We start from the raw sequence: 16,593 nt of genomic DNA on the forward strand, positions 1-16,593 counted from the left end.
AAACTTGCAGAGTTGATAAGAAAAATAATGGGGTTTGGCTTACATGTGCACCCCTAAGTGAATGCCATAGTATGACAGAGGATGTATCCACAATAATTGTAATGTTATACATACCCAATTTTACTTCTGTATTTCTGGTACATGCCACACAAACATTTCTCGAGTTCACAGAATGGTATTCTTAACAGTATCGACAAGCGGGCTAAGTAAAATTTACCTGCAGAGTGCTGCAGAGTTATGATAAATTATTTTCTTTCACATGACACGTTCAGTGATTAAAAATAGATACGACTCCAGACTACTGCAAAAGGTTTTATCTGATACAATAGAGGAAACAAATAAGGTAGTAACTAACCACGGGCAGCCCAAAGCCCCTCCTTCCCATCCCCAAACTACATAAATATTTTGTCCTATTGTTTCACTGTTAAAGTAAAAAAAAAAAAAAAAGGTAACTTATTGATTTCCTTATTTCAGGCATCCAGAAAATTCTGAGCTTTAAAAGCAGACATTTTTGAGAAAGCATTAGCAATATAGACACGGATCATAGGAAAGCATACCAACTAAGCAAATGGCGACACACAGAATACTGTAAACGAAATGACTGAGCCTTAATCAAAACTGAGTCCTGACATCAACTGAGTATGGCAGGACACCATAATCCACCGGAATTATTATTTAGCTGACATTTATGTTAAATTTTGCTAATTATTGGGATTATGCTAACTACAGATGAAAACTGAGAGCCAACAGGAAATGGCCAGGAAACAATTACTTTTTTTTAATTCTACTTGCATACATAAAATACAAAGAATTAAGTAGGATTTTTCAAGTCTGCAGTTTAGCTAAACAGCAAATAGAAGTCACAAATCATGTGGAGTAACTGCTGATTAAGTATTCAGTGAAAATTATATTCTTCTATTATTCTATTATTCTTCTATTCTTCTTCTAGGACAAAATACTGTGAAATCCCAAAGCATGGAAGAAAGGCAGGGGCAGTGGGGAATGGCAATGACTACAGAGGGCTGAACTTCCCCTGCGTTCTCTGACCTTTATCCACCCCCTCTTACACACAAATCACAAGCAATGTTTTCAACTACTTTAGCACTGAGCAACTGTAGGTTTTACAAGGAGGAATTCACAGAGATTAATTTTGTTAGCTAGTTTTCAGTGAAACTTCAGGAAATTTTATCTTTCCTATGGAGGAAATTTTGCCCAGACTAACTGAATGCCATTTAAGAGCAACCATCACTACCCAGGCAACTTGGCTGACATCAAGGTGAACGCTTTCATTTTTAGTAGATAAAACACAGAAATATAGTCACAGAATGACTGAAATTTAGTCATGTGTTACACACCCAGCTAACAGACTATTATTTTAACTACCGTAAACAGCACGCCTTTTTTTTTTTATTCTAAGACTTACACAATGAGATCTTTCAAATTATTTAAGACATGGATATTTAAAAACAGAATAAAAGCATGACTTGTTAGGAATACACACTGATAAACTACATTTCATGTATTTTAAAACCTTGAAGAATGCTAAAAGGCATTCTTTTTAAAGGCTTCTCTTTATTTTCATGTGCAAAATAGGAAAGTAATCAACATGAGAGGAAAACAACACTTTATCATCTTCATGACTAACCTTTTCATGATTTTACCAAAGTTAAAATTCAAATAGAGCCATCCTAAAGCACTTTAAAATAAGATACAAGAAATTTTAAAAGACAGCTCAGCCAGCCAGCCTGGGTACCGCAATTCCCCATTTGCTTCTCCCACTTAGAAACAACTGTCTCATAATTATAAGCAACTTAATAGCTTTGCCTATTGGAAATCCAGTGGACACAAAGTCTGCCCAAAGATGATCATATGCAAGCTTTAGTCTATGCAAAAAAATCTCAAGCCAGAAAATGTGTAAAAATATAAATGAAATAAAGGAATTGGGGCTAGTGAGCGGAGGATGTTAGAAAACAGGAGTATGACAAGCAAGATTAGCTGTAAGTAATCTCTCCTGGTCTCGGAGTACACCTCCCTCCTGCCATTTTTACCTGGTCAGAATTCTGATCTAAGGCAAGCACATCAACCGAGACGATTCCACAGGAGTCGAAAGCTTACAGCGGGAAGCAGGGAGGGTCAAAAAAAGCAAGATAATTAGGGAGCAGCCGACAAAATTACAGACTGATCATTAGACAATTACTCAGATAGATGAAGTTACACAAGATGCTATCACAATTATTACAAAGTTATCACAGTTACAGGTTTTTTTTACTCTAATTCTAAACATAAGTCCATTAGATGTTGGGAATTAAATTACTCCTGAAGCCTGTTTATTTTCAGTTATCTTAGTAGAAGGACATGAACATATGGTAGAAATTTGTCCTTGCCTAAAATTACTCTGCTTGTACTACGTACATTATAAACATGCAGACAGGGAATGGCACTGCCAGATGTAGTGAAGGGAGTAAGAGGGTAAGAACAGGGATGAAGAAGGGAAAGGCTTCCTACCACCCCTTTCACACATGCTAACAAAATACCATTTGCTGGAACAGGAAAAATTCACAGAACTTTAAGGTCCAGAAGGACTAGCCGCAGCTGTGTTGCATGTACCCACATTAGGAATACATATTAAAAAACCAGGAACAGGCACCGAGAAGTGAGAAGCCTGACTCGGAGAGATAACCTGATACTGTAAAGCAGATGTGGGGTGAGAAAGAAATGCAGATCCACCAGCATGGAGAGGTATAACATATAGTCAGCACCATATTGCACTGACAGAGCAATATAGTGTCATGAAGGAGGAAACATTTCTGTAGTGAAAGGAGATAAATGTCATGTCACTGGTATAGAAACAAGCAAGCTCCACAGGGACTCAAGAGATTTCTCCCCCCACCGCCAGCTCCCCCAAAAACCAAAAGAAACACAAGCAAGAACAAAGGAAACGAGAAGCATGAGAGATCTCTGAACTAGAGGTGCTGCCTCCAGATAAGAATGAAAGGCCTTCCAGTAAGAAATGAGACAAAGACATAACAGCCTAACACAGGAAAATGCTGATTATAGGGAGACAGCTCTGACCAGGCCAGTGGATTTTATTATTTTACTTATTTGCATCCTTCCCCTTCCAATACCAAGAACAGAAGGGAGATTTCGCTCTACCTGGAGTCCTGTTTTTGCATCTACTTTGTCCTTCAGTTCAGAAAGGACTGCAAGCTTTCAAAGACTGGAAATTCCTCTGATTCTAGTCCTCAAAATAAAAATACCATACCAATAGAAAACCTGGAGATCACCTCTTCATCTAGCTCAAGGAGAATGGAGAATTCAACAGAAAATATTCTAAAGTCTCTAGAGCATTTTGGTGGCCAACATAAGAGTAGCTATAATTCAAAACCACTGCAAGATGATGAGCTGTATGGGAATTATTTTCTGAACTATTAAAAACATGTTCATTTGCATAATATGTAAAGATGGAAACAACAAACAGAAATTAATTCCTTCCCACTGGAAACCAGAATTCTGATTTTCAACTGAAAGGATAACGAGGCATTTCCAAATTAAGATGAGCGCAGAGAATTTAGTGCTGTGTCTCTTTTCTGAGAAGCAGCGTTTCAGATGGCAACGTAGAACAAGTAAAATCCTTATTTATTTATTTATTAAGGCCAATATTTTGACTTTTGTAAATTCAGGGAAGTGCGTATCTCATTGAAGTGCTCCCAGCTATACAAAAACAGATTGACGTCCTTGAACTGAAAAATGCAGCATAAAGCCAAGGACTGTACAGCGACAGAGGCCACTTATTCAGGCATCATCATTTTCAGCACACACACAAAAATACTCAACAGAACAAATGCTTACAGTGCTCTCTTCTCTAGAAAACAACTGGACGAGGAAAAATATTGGGGAACTCCATACTGACAACATCTGTTTTCACTGTCTGTATTTTCGCTCAGTTTGTGAACAGAAGACTTGCTTCCTCTACCCTTTCTGCTTGTAACCTGTTAAAGTTATCCTGGGCACCAACAGTCAAGATTTCTCTCATATCACTATCATAAAATTTTAACTACAATTCTTTTAAAGCTGCACTAGTCCCTCAGTTAAACCTACATGCTTCCAGCTTTCAGTTTTTAATAAGCATTTATCCCTGTGGCTACAAAGGCAACCTGATTCACTCAGAAGACCGACAAGGAGGTGTGAGGCTTACCTCATTCAGAGCCTACTGACACAGATCAATGACCCATGCTCGCACGCTGAGGTTCTGCAGAAATGGAGAAAGAAGCAAATTTGGGAAAACAGTGGTGACAGGAGCGACAGTTACAAGCAGCTGCAGGAAGAAATATTCTCCTTTGTATTGCTTTTGTTCCTTCTGTTGTTGGGGCCCTCTGAGAAGGGAGGAACAGGAGGAATTACACCTCCTGTGTTCTCTCCTTGTCCTTGATGCTGTGCTTCATTTCCTTTTCTTGTGCTAAAGGTTAGAGGAAGGAGAAAGTATTGTTGCAGGGAATAAGGAGCCAGAGGTCTAAGGCAGTTGTGGATCCATTCATAACAGGCAGGAGACTAAGAATTACGAAGAAATGAATCATATACTGGTTTGGGTTGGAAGAGACCTTAAAGACCATCTAGTTCCAACCCCCCTGCCATGGGCAGGGACACCTTCCACTAGACCAGGTTGCTCAAAGCCCCATCCAGCTTGATCTTGGAACACTTCCAGGGATGAGGCACCCCCAATTTCTTTGGGCAACCTGTTCCAGTGCCTCACCACCCTCATAGTGCAAAATTTTTTCCGTAAACCTACCCACTTTCAGGTTAAGGCCATTACCCTTCATCCTAGCTCTATAGGCACTTGTAAAAAGTCCCTCTCCAGCTTTCTTGTAGGCCCCCTTCAGGTACTGGAAGGCTGCTGTAAGGTCTCCCCAGAACTTTCTCTTCTCCACGCTGAACAACCCCAATTCTCTCAGCCTGTCTTCACAGGAGAGGTGCTCCAGCCCTCGGATAATCTTCACGGCCCTCCTCTGGACTCACTCCAACAGGTCCACGTCCTTCTTACGCCGGGAGTCACAGGGCTGGATGCAGTACTCCAGGTGGGGTCTCACAAGAGTGGAGTACAGGGTGAGAATCACCGCCCTCGACCTGCTGGCCATGCTGCTTTTGATGCAGCCCAGGATACAGCTGGCCACCTGGGCTGTGAGTGCACATTGCTGACTCATGGTGAGCTTCGCATCAGCCAACGCCCCAAGTCCTCCTCCTCAGGGCTGCTTTCAAAAATCATCTGGGGCTTGTGCTTTCCATGTATTTTTCTTCCAGTTATGAACGTTGATCGTAACTGCAGAGGAAACAGCTGCTACGAGGACAGACAGAAGAATCAATTTCTTTTTCATTTTGGGCATTTTATTTGAAACTAATTGAAAGACCAGAACAGCAGCATTTATAAAAGGTACCCAGAATAACAAAGAATCTTCTGTTGATTTCAAGTCACATGTTACTTACATACAGAAACTATTTCATTTTGGTAGCTTATAGTCATAGTGATACTGATCAAAGGCACCTGCAACTGCCTTGGTTGCACATGCACTGTAGTAATTATGCATGCAAATGAGGAAATTAGAGACATTTTTGTGGTTGATCACCAGTATAATTACTATAACTGAATATATGATCATGGTAACTGTACACACAAATTACACATGCATGCAGTTTTAAAAACCAAGTGTTGCATTCATTGTCTCTATTTTTATAACATCCTATGGAAACACTCTTCCACTGGAAACAATAAAAAGTATTAACCTTTTAAAAGGTGTACATTTATTCAACTGTCTACTGAACATTAAAAAAATATAACAATTCAGTAATTGTGTCTTCCAACCTGATATATCAGCAAAATCTCACCACTGTCATAAGATTTACCAACTTGAAAAGAATAAGACATTTAAACATAGCCTCTTATTCCTCCTTTTTCTATGTATTTATTAACATGTAACTTCAATAGGACATCAAAGGATAGGCAATTATTTGAAAAAATAATGCATACGATCAAAATTTTTAAAAAGCTGAGCCATTAGCTCATCACAACTCTAATAGAGATGAGTGGAAATATTTTAAAAGTTTGGATTTTTATCAGCCTAAACACTTAAATACACAGGATTTGATTATTCTTCAGACCAGAAGAGCTGGCGCACCCAAATCCATACAGGTATTTTTCTAAGGTACATCAACAACAACATGGAAAATATGCTTTCATCTCTTAAGCCCAGATTTTGATCCATCCATATTAACATAAGGAACAATTTTGCTAGGGCAAAAGCATTTTTTATTAAGTATTTCAAAGAATATGACAGAAGTAGTAAAATATTTAGATACTGCTGTATTCTGGCAGATCACGGCGTAGTCGTATTGCCTTCAGCTTCTCTACTTTGATTTTTGTTCGCAACAGTTCTTCTTCCAGTTGCTGCTTTCTTTTCAAACCATCCCTTTTTTCTTGGACATAAAGACCAATTTTTCTTTGATTTTCTAGTATTATTTGATGCTCTTCTTTCAGCATTTGTAACATCTGTGGGTCATACCCACACATTGGTCTAAAGCGTTCTCCAACCTCAAGCCTAAAAAACTCATCTCTTCTTGGTACAGGAGAGGGAGACATCATCACTCTCATATCAACTGAAGACACTGATGTTGAAGGAGACCTTTCCATAATATGCACCAGCTGGTGTTCTTCTTCTTGTTCTAAGTTCTCATTTTGCTGTGAGTCTATAATCAAAGAAGGAGGAGGTTTGACATCGTCTTCCGATTGCAACTCCATCATGACTGTCGCGGGATGGTGATCCAACATTGCCTGTGGTGAACTGGTACCAGCAATTGTTTCTTTATTGATACTAGCACTAGAACACACAAAATCATATTTAAATAATCCATTAAAAACTATTTTTAAAAGGTTTAGCTCTAACCAAAGCTTCATTTGAAATACTACTCTGCTATCTATGCTTGGGAGCCTAGTTCCTTACATGAACATCACCTCTACCCCTCCTTCTTTCCACCACACATATACAGCCCTGTCTTGCTCAGGTTCTATCATTATAAAGGCAGTATAGCCAACAAAGAACTACCCCAGTAGGCCCTCCTTCTGACACTGAAGAAGCAAGAGGGGCTATTAGTGACAAATGGGAATAAAAACAAAGCAGCAGCAAGTGACAGAGGAAAGAGTGTATGTAAAATATAACGTGATTTTAAAAGGGCTTAAATTTAGATTGAGCAGACTGTGGCAGAAACATTTCCATCTCCCAAACTTACTCATCTCCTTCTGTTATGTGTTCCCTGTTTCTGATTCATGCATCCAAGTATTTGTTTGGGGGTGTTTTTTTTTGTTTGTCTTTCGTTTGGGTTTTTTTCTTTTTTTTAATGTAAAACAATCACTTAATAAAACTACACAAAGAGCCTTGTGAGAAGAAACCAGAACCCAAATGATGACCCTGCCAGTAGATTAGGGAATCAAGCTAATCCTTGCTCCTCCTCTTTGAATTGATGATCTCAAGATTCTTCTGAAGCTTCACGAGAACACACAGAAATGTTTCCATTAAGAACAACGTATAGTTCTATGCATTTGTTTTCAGAAGTACAACACCCACTTGACTCATCTGTCTTTGTGTAAACCCCTGAGTCAGCAGCACCTCAAATAATGATCTGACATTACATTGGCTTTGATGATAATAATGGCTCAAGCTGTTCCTGCCTACTTCTCTACCATCAGCTGTGTTTGAAACCCTACACTTCTGCACATCACTCCTTTATTCAGGTTATGTTTTTAAAGCCAGATCAGCTGCTTCATCTATTTTATAGTACAGATCTACGAAGAATACTTTCAGCATGACTAAGAAGGCCAATATAGTGTAATATCGGGACAGGAATATAGTAACCTGGTACCGATACCGAAAACAGTGCATCATCATGGCCATGACTGTCTAAAAGAGAGCTTGTAACTGGCAGTTGCAGCTGAGACGTTCCTCAAGCCTTGAAGAACCGAGCTGCCGCTAGCAGCTACAGGCAGCGAGTGGATCCATGATTAATGTAACATTCATGGATGCTGCACAACCCTCAAGAACTGGAGTTGCTGTCTATTCAATTGGGGGGGGGGGGCGGGGAGGGGTGTGAGAGGTGGTTTGTTTACATATTTTAAACTCCTTGTGAGCCCTACAATCCACAAATTGAGAAACACTATCTGATTATTAAAACACTGTCCTGGTTAGCAGCACATGTGGGTTCAGATTCCCAGAAGCAAAGGAGAAATTTAATTTGTACGTCCTACTTCTCACGTAAATGCACTAACTCCTTAATCAAAAGGTGGCATGATCATCTCTTCTGCATCTCCCATGGTCTTCAAAACTCTTGATTTAAAAGAAAAAAGCAATCATGGCTGCAATTTCCAAAGGACCGTGATCTAGTCTGCCGTCCATCAACGTGAAAGTGCAATTTGTAGAATAAATGCATGAAAGCTTCTCAATACTCAATTATAAAAATGTTCAACAGGGTCGGAGAAAAAGAAAAAGAAAAAGAAAAAGAAAAAGAAAAAGAAAAAGAAAAAGAAAAAGAAAAAGAAAAAGAAAAAGAAAAAGAAAAAGAAAAAGAAAAAGAAAAAGAAAAAGAAAAAGAAAAAGAAAAAGAAAAAGAAAAAGAAAAAGAAAAAGAAAAAGAAAAAGAAAAAGAAAAAGAAAAAGAAAAAGAAAAAAGAAAAAAAGAAAAAGAAAAAAAGAGAAGAGAACAGGACCGTCTGAAGCAGGTACTGAAAACAGACCTTCCATTTATTCCCTGAAGAAAATGCCACAATAATCTTAATTCTATCGACTGCTACCTGAGCTGCCCATAGAGCATCAATTATATCACCTTACAGCCTCCTCCTCATGCCACAAAGCTTCACCTTTTCCTATATACCTCTTTCTCCCATTCCTTTTACTCCGGTCATTGAGCATTGGAAGTATTACCCTGCACACAAATTTTCACTTGTTTTCCCCAGTGCTGACTGTAATTCTGGGCTTCCCCCTCTTCACAACCACAGCTTCTAATACAGCTTCCCTCCTTCTTATTTGCTGGCTCCTGGCCAGCTTCTAGCCTGAGAAAAGTGGAAACAACCAGCAGGAGAAGCAGGTCATTCTGACAAAAGGAAACAGAGAGAGCGCAGAAAGAGAAAGTGAGAGAGGTTAAAGAGAAGAAAGATAGGTAAGATTCAGTCTAACATAGGCTAGAGCCTCCAAACAGTGAGAAATCCATCTCTTAAAGTGTAATCCACACAGAACTAGAAAATTACCAAATCTTCAGGTAACTCTGATGAGGCTTTTTTTTTTTTTAGAGTCAGTCTCTTAAGAGGAAAACAATTAGAGAGCAAAGTGAGAAAGAAGGAGTTGAAAACAAAAGAGCCGCCTGTATGGTGGTTACTGATGTTGTTTCTGACAACTTGACTGAAAGACAAACAACAGTTACCACAACTGGGGGGTGGTGTTTATAACCCTGCAGGCACCCATGATTCACCAGGTTTCGTTTAAATCTAAGTGAGCTAGAAATTGCTCAAAGGTACGATTAAGAATTTGGATTCATTATAAGTTGTATTTCCGTCCTACAAAACCTAAGCCATATCCCGGTGAGTTAAAACCCAACACAGGGTTTTGAAAATTAGGGTAAAATGCAACTCAGAGTTAAAATCAGAACTATAAAATAATGATGTATTTCAGCAGGAAAAAAAAAAAATCGTTTAAGTTATATTCTTATCCTTTAGCACACAGCGTATTGGCTGTTCCTAGGAACAACCATTTTGGGTAAGCAGTAATCAAGTCAATGTTCCCAGAGCCATAAGGGACTGCAAAAAAATGTTTAAATTATAGGAGACAAACTATGGAGATCATTAGCTCCTAATCATTCACAAAAAGCGTCAGTGCTTTTTATAAGCCGATCTACAAACCAAAGTTCTCACACTATTTTTTTTTTTCCTTCCTTACAAAAGTTGGTAGTCAAGACACTGCAACCTTTATTAGTGCAATTAAAAGCCTTGTTTTGTTCCAGAGAATTCTTTGGAACAGTTCCTCCAGGGGCATTCACCAGGAGCAGCAGTGCAGCCCAGTTGCTTCAGACTTCTTTACGCAAAGGACCCACAACAGCATATTTTTAGAGCATCTGGCATGTTGGGATTTAGACAATTGTTACCATTCAGTTCAACCAGTGGCACTGTGAATCCAATCCAGCGTGTGCGCGCATGCCAGCATTTCTTAGAGTGTTACGCTGCTGCAGTGACTATCAGTATATCTGATTAAAATACGGAAAGTTAGATTCCCATTAATCTGCTTGGGAAAATAACAAAAATCAGAGCTTTCTCAAGGTTGCTGGGGAGTTATTTGACCTTTTTTCCCCTCCTCCCTGGCTTAGTTTTTGTATCTGGAGGAACCAAAACCTGACCCAGGCATTTTTTGATCCCTCAAGGACCAATACAGAACCAGCAGAGTGTTGCAAGTCAGATATGAGGGGCATTAGCCAGCTGTGGGAGAAAGCCTGCATGCTGCCTGCCTGTATTATGTCTGGCTCAAATCTAGACAGTGTGTCTCACTTTACTGAGCAGTTAAAAAAAAAAAACCTACAAAAAAAGAAAACTCCTAGTGCTGTACCTCTCAGTTTTCCTCTGTATTTAAACTACCGAATGTATGATACAGAACTGCTTGGAGTTTAGACTGCAGTTAGCTTTGCTGCAGTTTCAGGGAACCACCATCAATACAAGAAAAGTATAATTTAAAAAAACGTTTGCACTCACAAAGGCACTGTGGTCTGGGAAGTCAATTTTTTTTTAAAAGGATTAGGATTGGTTAAAACATAACATGCAAACATCAGAGTAAATTACAGAAAAAAAGGTGTGTGGGTAAGGTTTCTTAGCTCTGTGAACTAACTTTATTTAAAATCTTTTATAAACTGGTAATAGTGCCATATGTTGCAAAATGACTGCAGTATTACCTTAAATGGAGGAGAATAGCCATCACTTTGCCAGTGCTTGAATAATCTGCCTATTAAAAGGTAGGGGAGGGGTAGAGGTTGGAGCTACTATTTCTCTTTGATTCTCTCTTAACCCTCACTTTCCAGAGTATGACAAAGACTCTGAAACAGGCTTTGAACAAGACCTGAAAAAATGAATGCAGTGCTAAGTCACCATAAAGCTTCCCATAAAACAAAAGCAGTATTATTTTGTCATTGTTCCCCAGTTGGGGCTTTTCTCTGATTAACACTTCCTTTCGGAGCCTGAACACAAGCAAAGCGTTACAGAGTAGATAGGAGGCGCCATAATTTTCATTCAGTAACAAAAATAAAAAGAATCGTCTCACCTTTGAACACCGCTCCTGTCCCTTAAACACACATTGGAAATCTGTGGAATCATCTCCACAACTTTCTTGGTTGGCTCGGAAATGCTGCTTTTACAATCTGAGTGAGTCTCCTTTTGCTGCAACAGCTCCTGTTTGGCATATTCTTTGAGCCTCTTGTACAGCGTGCGCAGGCCCTGTGCAGTACGAGGAGGGCGATCTACTCCGATGGCATTGTAGTTATCAGCTATGATATCCCAGCATTTGTTTTTTTCCACTATTACAGAATGCTTATTGGTATGTTCCTCGAGAATTTTAACGTACGGCTTCACGAGTTTTAGCAAATCAAGCTTTTCAGATAAGGTAAAATTAGAAGATCTGGCCTTCCCAACCATTGTTATCTTTGAATTAAGGAAGCCGTTTCTGAAGCCACCATGCAGTCCCTAGCTCTGCTCAGCTCTTTTTCACAAACAGAAAAAGATCAGGCTTAACTAGGCTAGTCTCATTTAGGCCCACGCCTACAAGGGAGGGTTTATTAAAATTCCTTCAGCTTAAGCTGACGCAGGTTCAGGAAATCTGCTTAAGCCAAGCCTGACCTACATAAGGCTTCAGACTGAAGAAGACGAGAAGAAACAAGCAAAATACACTTTTGTATGAAGAGACCAAACACACGCAGGATTTAAGAACACAAAGGTTTAAAGATTAGCACGTTACCCAGCTAAAAATTACCTAATTTAGCTTGAGTAACAAGCTCTGACACATCTCCCTAGCTCTCTCACACGTATCTCAAACTGAAACCGCGCTCGAGATGATTCTACGTGTAACGACGTCCCCCAAAAAAGCAACAATTGCTTTGTGCAACGCGCTGAGCGTTAGAGGGAGCGGGAGGCGCAGGCGGCGGGCGCGGAGCGCTCCCCTCACGGAGCCGGAGCCGGCTCCCGCACAGAGCCCCCGGCAGCCGCCGCCGCGCTCGCCTGCGCCATTTGCATAATGCTGGTCCTGCTGTCAATCAGGGGCGGCGGAGCCTCCAGCCGGTTAGGTTACACTCAGGCGCGGGCTTCGCAGTAAAGCTGAGCTTCTCCTACACTTGGCAGCCTGCTCCCGCTACCTACACGGGGGCTTCTTAAAGAGGCCGCTTCCCGCGGCGGCCCAGCCGCCGGGAACACGCCGGCGAGCCCGGGAGGAATCGGCTTTTTATTGTTAGAACTTGGGCCCGCAGCCGTGCCCTGCGACAGCACGCCTGCCTTCGGCGCCTGGGCCGTCGCCCTTGGGCCGCCGGGAGGGGGTAACGGCGGGAGCCAGGGCCCGGGCTGCCCGCAATGAGGGCTACGGTCAGTCGTGACAGATTTACGGAGCACATTATAGCGTGTGGATGCTGGGGGTTTTCACAATATCCACCAGGAAACAACCTACTTTTACAATAATACTTCCAGGCGTCCTTTCAGGATAAAAATCTGATTTTTATTAACAAGATGTACAGCCTATGTGCGTGCAATTCTAATGTTTGGTCAAAAACATAGCGCCTTAAACTGAGTCTTCACATAAAAACGCACGCAAGGCTCTAAATTTCTGCGGTCTACGCTAATTCAATGAATTGGAGAAAGGAAAGGTACTCTCAAATACAGAAAGCAAAACCTAAGTTTGAAAAATGAGGCGCGTGACTGAAAGAGTCCGGAGGGTGGAAACAAACACCATTTGAGATAGTGGCAACAGCTTCAAGCTTAACATGTTCAGCCTTGAAAAGAAGGGAGCCTGGAAGGGGGGTGAAAGAAGTCTAATTATAGTTTGAAATATCTTAAGGCTATAAAGATCTAGGTATAAACTTGTTTGCTCTGGGGGGAAAACACGCAAAGCAGACACAACCTGTATTCAAAACAAATTCCAACTAAACAAAGGGAGACTTTTAACTGCTAAAAATCAATTAGCATCTAGAATAACAAGTACATTTGGAACCATTTCTGAGACTCGGCTCGTCCGCACCACCTAACAGAATCGCGGCCAGTCCACTTTGCCGGAATTGCTTTCAAGGCAAAATTAAATGAAGCATTTTATAATCTGAAGGCCATTACACTAGAAGTGCAGAAACAAAATACTTGTGCGGTTAGAAGCACTGTATGAAAACCTTCACTTTTAAACACCTAATCCTTCTCTACTTCCCCACGCCTTGCTCTTCACTAACATTGAGTAGAAAGCTGGTGGCTATCTTTTTATTATTTTTTTTTATGTAATTGAAGCACTTGGTTGTTCTTTAGTAACTGTCAAAAAATAAATATAAAAAAAGAACATGCCTCAGATAGTTTAGGCTGCTGACAGTATCAGAGTCAAGTCACAGGCAGCCCTACGTTGTACCCTCTGATGTTGAAGCAGTTGTGCAGAGCCCAGTCTCTTGACTTTTCAGTGACAAAAAGAAAGAAGTCAGTGTTAGGTTGTGTGACTGAAGGCTTCTCCCCACCAAGAGCACAGACGAACAGTGTCAGGCAGGGGAACCCCAATAACCCAAATGAAAGAAACTGAGCCCTCAGCCCGGCTGCTCCCAGGGCTGTCAGAAACACGAGCAGCCCAGTGGGACGGGGTGAGGCAGCCACGAGAGAGGCTCACTCTAGATCACCTTGCAGACTGCGGGAGGGGGGTTACTGCCCACTGGGGTATGGGACTCATAGGGTATGAGATGCCAGCAAGAGTATTTTGGGATTGCAGAAGGCATAGTACAGGATATTTAGAGGAAGAACCAAAGGCAGGAAAAGGGAGAGATTGCTCTGTCTCTGTTTGGGACAGAACAAGCATAGGAGAATACCGGGGGGAAAAGGGATAAAAGGTGCCACATGCATGTGAACAGGTGGCTGCTCAGTACAGTTGTCCAGCCATGTCCTGCACCTGATCACTGCAGCTTGTCCTATCTTGTTAGACTACACTTGTAACTACTTTCCTGGGTGAGGGGAATCTCTACTCAGCGCGAATGACTGCATGGATGCGTGCATGACTGCACAGATGCGTGCATGCTAGCACCTGGAGTTGTACCACGGGTCCCAGAGACCCAGGTGCTTGGGAGCCCACACATACTGCCTGCATACCTATAGCAGCATGTGATTGCTGGCAAACACCAAGCCAGACTAGTCAGCAAGTTGGATAAAAGGCCTGGGAGCCAAGAACTGGAGTGACCATGAGCCTGGGCCAGATGCTGGAGAGGCCAAAAGGTCTGAGATTTGGCTACTGGAGGGACCAGGGCACCTGGGGACTGGCTACTGGTAAGATCATAAACCTGGACCAGCTGCCAGAGAGACCCAGTGCAGGTTTGTGAGGTAACTGGGAGACCAGGGGATCCAGGGACCAGCTACTGGGCAGTATAAGAGTCTCAGGACACTTGCTGAAGGGATCCGTATTGTATACATATGTATTTTCCACAAACAGGCTTTCATCCCAGCCAGCGAAGGGAAAGGATGAGGCCATCGATGCTGCTTATGTTTGCGTAAGTGCTGTGTTTTCCATATGGCTGGCCATATATATATCTACGTGTATTAGTGTGTTCACATGCGTGTTTTCCTCTTGGGAATACATCCTCAGCCTCACTGCAGGCCAGGCCTGCCACAAGGAGCTGCAAGCAGTGTCCTCCATACTGGGCTACCAGATGCAGCAACTCCTAAGGTACACCTATTTAAACTTGTATTACTTCATCACCTTACTGCTGGGTGTTGCTAGAGAGACCAAGTTTCCACACTAATGCAATTATAGCAAAATACCGCTACAAAGATTTCTTTTGAGCAAGTGCCTGAAGGAATCAGTCTGAATTACATATTGTTCTGCAGGAGTGTAAAATAACCCTTGTAAAAATGAAGCTGGCTGCCAACCAAGATTTTCCCTTTATTTAAAATTTTTTTTTTCCTTTTTAAAATAGCTCTGCTCATCAGCCTAAGGTCATATCAGTACTTGGATGAGAAATCACAGAAGGTGAGAAGCCTGGCTATTAATGCTACATATAGACTTCTTTGAGCTAAAACAACAGGTGTAGTTCCAATACAATTACAAGGAAAAACATTGCCGCAGTCCACACTTCATCCTACACCTTCCACCAACACTAGCACTTATGCAACTCAGTGCACAGCCAGTTCAGGGAGATGATCCAGCTACAGACTAATCAATATTTTTTTTGTTGGGTTGTTTTGTTGGTTGGTGGGGGTTTTTTTTGGGGGGGTGTGGGTTTTTTTGCCAAGCACGAAGTTTAATAATTGGTTTAAATCAACATACATATAGAACATTGCCAAAACAGGAATTTCTGCCTCCCCCCCAACCCTGTCATGTTCCTGCCCCTTCACTGAGCTGATATGAGTACTCACAAATCTTTTCAGCAAGTCAGATCAGAGAACTGATTTGCCTGCAAATTAATAATTTTTTTTCTGAGCTGAGTTAGTTTTAACCGCCCTGATGCAGTTCCCTGATGCAGTATGCCACAGGACAAATAACTCACACAAAAGAAATACTGAAAAAGATCACTTCAGGAATATGGTTTGCAATGCACCCTACAAAACCTTGTATTAGCATAATTGAGGCGACAGCAAACCATAGGTAGTGGGGAGGAAATTCTGGTCGCTGCTGAAGAAAATAGTCATACATGCACCCACCACATCACTGCCTTCTATACCTCCTGTTTTAATCCTATGCACAAGGTACAGCTCATTTTTCCTTCATATTTTCTAGGTGGAATTCACTAATCTACTCAGAATTCTGAAAAGAAAAAGGTCTTGGATTCAGCATTTATTTTAATTTGTTCGATTCTTTGCTTTAAAAAAACCCAAATGCTTCCCAATTTAAATGTTAATATTTAAAAACCCACTTTTCAGGTGCACGAAATCTTCATATTTAAAAGTTGAAAAATGGGAGCTGTGAGAGCAGATGAGAGTATTTTTCTAGGGAAAGAAAAATTAGCATGATTATTCAAAAAAACAAGCAACAGCCCCTTGCTAAGGTTGCAGAACTTCAGCAGTTGGGAAATAAGACTCAAAGCTACGGGTAAGAGGTAAGTTCAGGTTTTTGCCATTGAATAGTCTAGAATTAACACCAAAAAAATTATACAAATAGTGCATCCTGGAGAGCTATCAAGAGATGAATGAATCACAGCTATAATGCAGTCAGGGATTAAAGTAGCCAAATGACTATGAACTGCTGAAAAAGCTCAGTGGGCCCAAATTTTACAACTGACAAATTTGTATCATGGCCAATAGCTGCATCAAGTGGCCTATGTAAATTTGGGCACATTATGAGACAGAACACCCTGTAAAGGAGAGTGTCT

At 41.1% G+C, this 16,593-nt stretch overlaps 2 protein-coding genes across 4 annotated transcripts in view; both read right to left on the bottom strand.

The window, feature by feature from the left end:
• Window positions 1-16,593, bottom strand: part of RAD54B (RAD54 homolog B) — a 67,797-nt gene that overhangs the window by 35,890 nt on the left and 15,314 nt on the right. The gene's annotated exons all lie outside the window — the stretch shown is intronic.
• FSBP (fibrinogen silencer binding protein) lies at window positions 5,358-12,487 on the bottom strand. Its single transcript, XM_075085406.1, has 2 exons — window positions 11,334-12,487; window positions 5,358-6,866 (listed from the first exon to the last, which is right to left on the bottom strand). Exons 1-2 carry the CDS (start codon window positions 11,702-11,704, stop codon window positions 6,341-6,343), a joined length of 897 nt encoding a protein of 298 aa, XP_074941507.1. The 5' UTR covers window positions 11,705-12,487; the 3' UTR covers window positions 5,358-6,340.

Source organism: Phalacrocorax aristotelis, chromosome 2, assembly GCF_949628215.1.
Source record: "Phalacrocorax aristotelis chromosome 2, bGulAri2.1, whole genome shotgun sequence".
Classification (NCBI taxonomy): Eukaryota; Metazoa; Chordata; class Aves; order Suliformes; family Phalacrocoracidae; genus Phalacrocorax; species Phalacrocorax aristotelis.